This window comes from Bison bison, unplaced genomic scaffold, assembly GCF_000754665.1.
Source record: "Bison bison bison isolate TAMUID 2011002044 unplaced genomic scaffold, Bison_UMD1.0 scf7180017864061, whole genome shotgun sequence".
Taxonomy (NCBI): domain Eukaryota; kingdom Metazoa; phylum Chordata; class Mammalia; order Artiodactyla; family Bovidae; genus Bison; species Bison bison.
Genome location: NW_011494633.1, coordinates 4,036,321 through 4,037,843, shown reverse-complemented (window position 1 = coordinate 4,037,843; position 1,523 = coordinate 4,036,321). Strand labels below are relative to the sequence as shown.

Here is a 1,523-nt window from a genome sequence, read left to right as displayed (position 1 = left end):
CTTTGGGATTGGAATGAAAACTGACCTTTTCCAGTCCTGTGGCCACTGGTGAGTTTTCCAAATTTGCTGGCATATTGAGTGCAGCACTTTCATAGCATCATCTTTCAGGATTTGGAATATCTCAACTGGAATTCCATCACCTCCACTAGCTTTGTTCGTAGTGATGCTTTCTAAGGCCCACTTAACTTCACATTCCAGGATATCTGGCTCTAGGTCAGTGATCACACGATTGTGATTATCTGGGTCGTGAAGATCTTTTTTGTACAGTTCTTCTGTGTATTCTTGCCATCTCTTCTTAATATCTTCTGCTTCTGTTAGGTCCATACCATTTCTGTCCTTTATCGAGCCCATCTTTGCATGAAATGTTCCTTTGGTATAAAATGTTTTAAACTAAGCGTTACAGTTGAAAATGTTTGAAAAATATATCTTAAGGATCTTCATGGTAGAAAAGTTGAGAAACGTGACTTAGTGATTTTTCACTAAGTTTCCTTTACTTCTGTCTTAGTTTCCTCATCAGGCTTCTCTTCCAGATAATCCTCTTCAAATTAAAAAGAAAAAAGTCAAAAAAAAAAAAGATGCCCAAGAAGCTCCTGGGGTCGGGAGTGAGGTCCAAGGCACAGGGCGAGTGAGGTCCAAGGGAGACTTACTCTTGGTAGTATATGCTTTTGTATGGTTGAATATCTTACTATGTACCTGCATTACTTATTCAGTTAAAAAAAAAAAGTTTGTCTAAATGGTAGTCACCCTGGCCATCATGTGGAGCGAGGGTGAACCCAGAAACAGAGGACCGGCTAGAAGGCTCTGGCCGGGGCCGCGGTGAGAGACGGTTCTTCTTCACCTGTGGGGTGGGTGATGGGGATGGAGACAAGCTAGACTCAGCATGTTCCACCCAACGGGGACTGGGCCTACCTGAATCTATCTGCCTTATCTTTGTGGAAGGAAGGGTTCTTGGGCTCCTTCCAGGTGCTAAAAGCTTCAGAATTCCCAAGAATGTTGAATCCATCACAACGTGGAGGACACGGTTATGGACATGTATCCCTTTCATATCCTCACGGAACTGTCACAAGTGACCTTTAATGACCATCAAAACACAGTTACACTCTGTTTCTCAGTGGAGCTTGCTTTCTTTGCAGAGAGATGCCAAAGGCCAATACCTGTTTGACCTTCTTTGCCACCACCTGAATCTACTGGAGAAAGACTATTTTGGGATCCGCTTTGTGGACCCTGATAAGCAGCGGGTAAGTCCATATTCAAAGCACGGATGGGGGAGAGGGTCGGTCGGTTAGCCTGAGGCACTAACTGTCATTCATGTTCAGAGCTTAGCCTCAGGAGTCAAGGGACCAACTGGACCCTGTAGTTGGATATCATCTCTTCGGATCATATTGTGAGACCTGGAACACCGCGCAGCAGAGCTCACCTGGCATGCTCCATCGATTGCTAGACACTGAAATGGCAACTTGGAGAGCTGAAGTTGTTGTTGCTGTTGAGTTGCTCAGTCGTCTCCGACTCTTTGCGGACCCCAC

General features: G+C 45.0%; 1 protein-coding gene across 1 annotated transcript in view; it reads left to right on the top strand.

The window, feature by feature from the left end:
- FRMD5 (FERM domain containing 5) overlaps positions 1 to 1,523 on the top strand; it is a 325,052-nt gene that overhangs the window by 277,918 nt on the left and 45,611 nt on the right. The window contains exon 2 of the mRNA XM_010836175.1: positions 1,134 to 1,238. Coding sequence (XP_010834477.1) covers positions 1,134 to 1,238 — 105 coding nt within the window. The remainder of the gene's footprint in view (positions 1 to 1,133; positions 1,239 to 1,523) is intronic.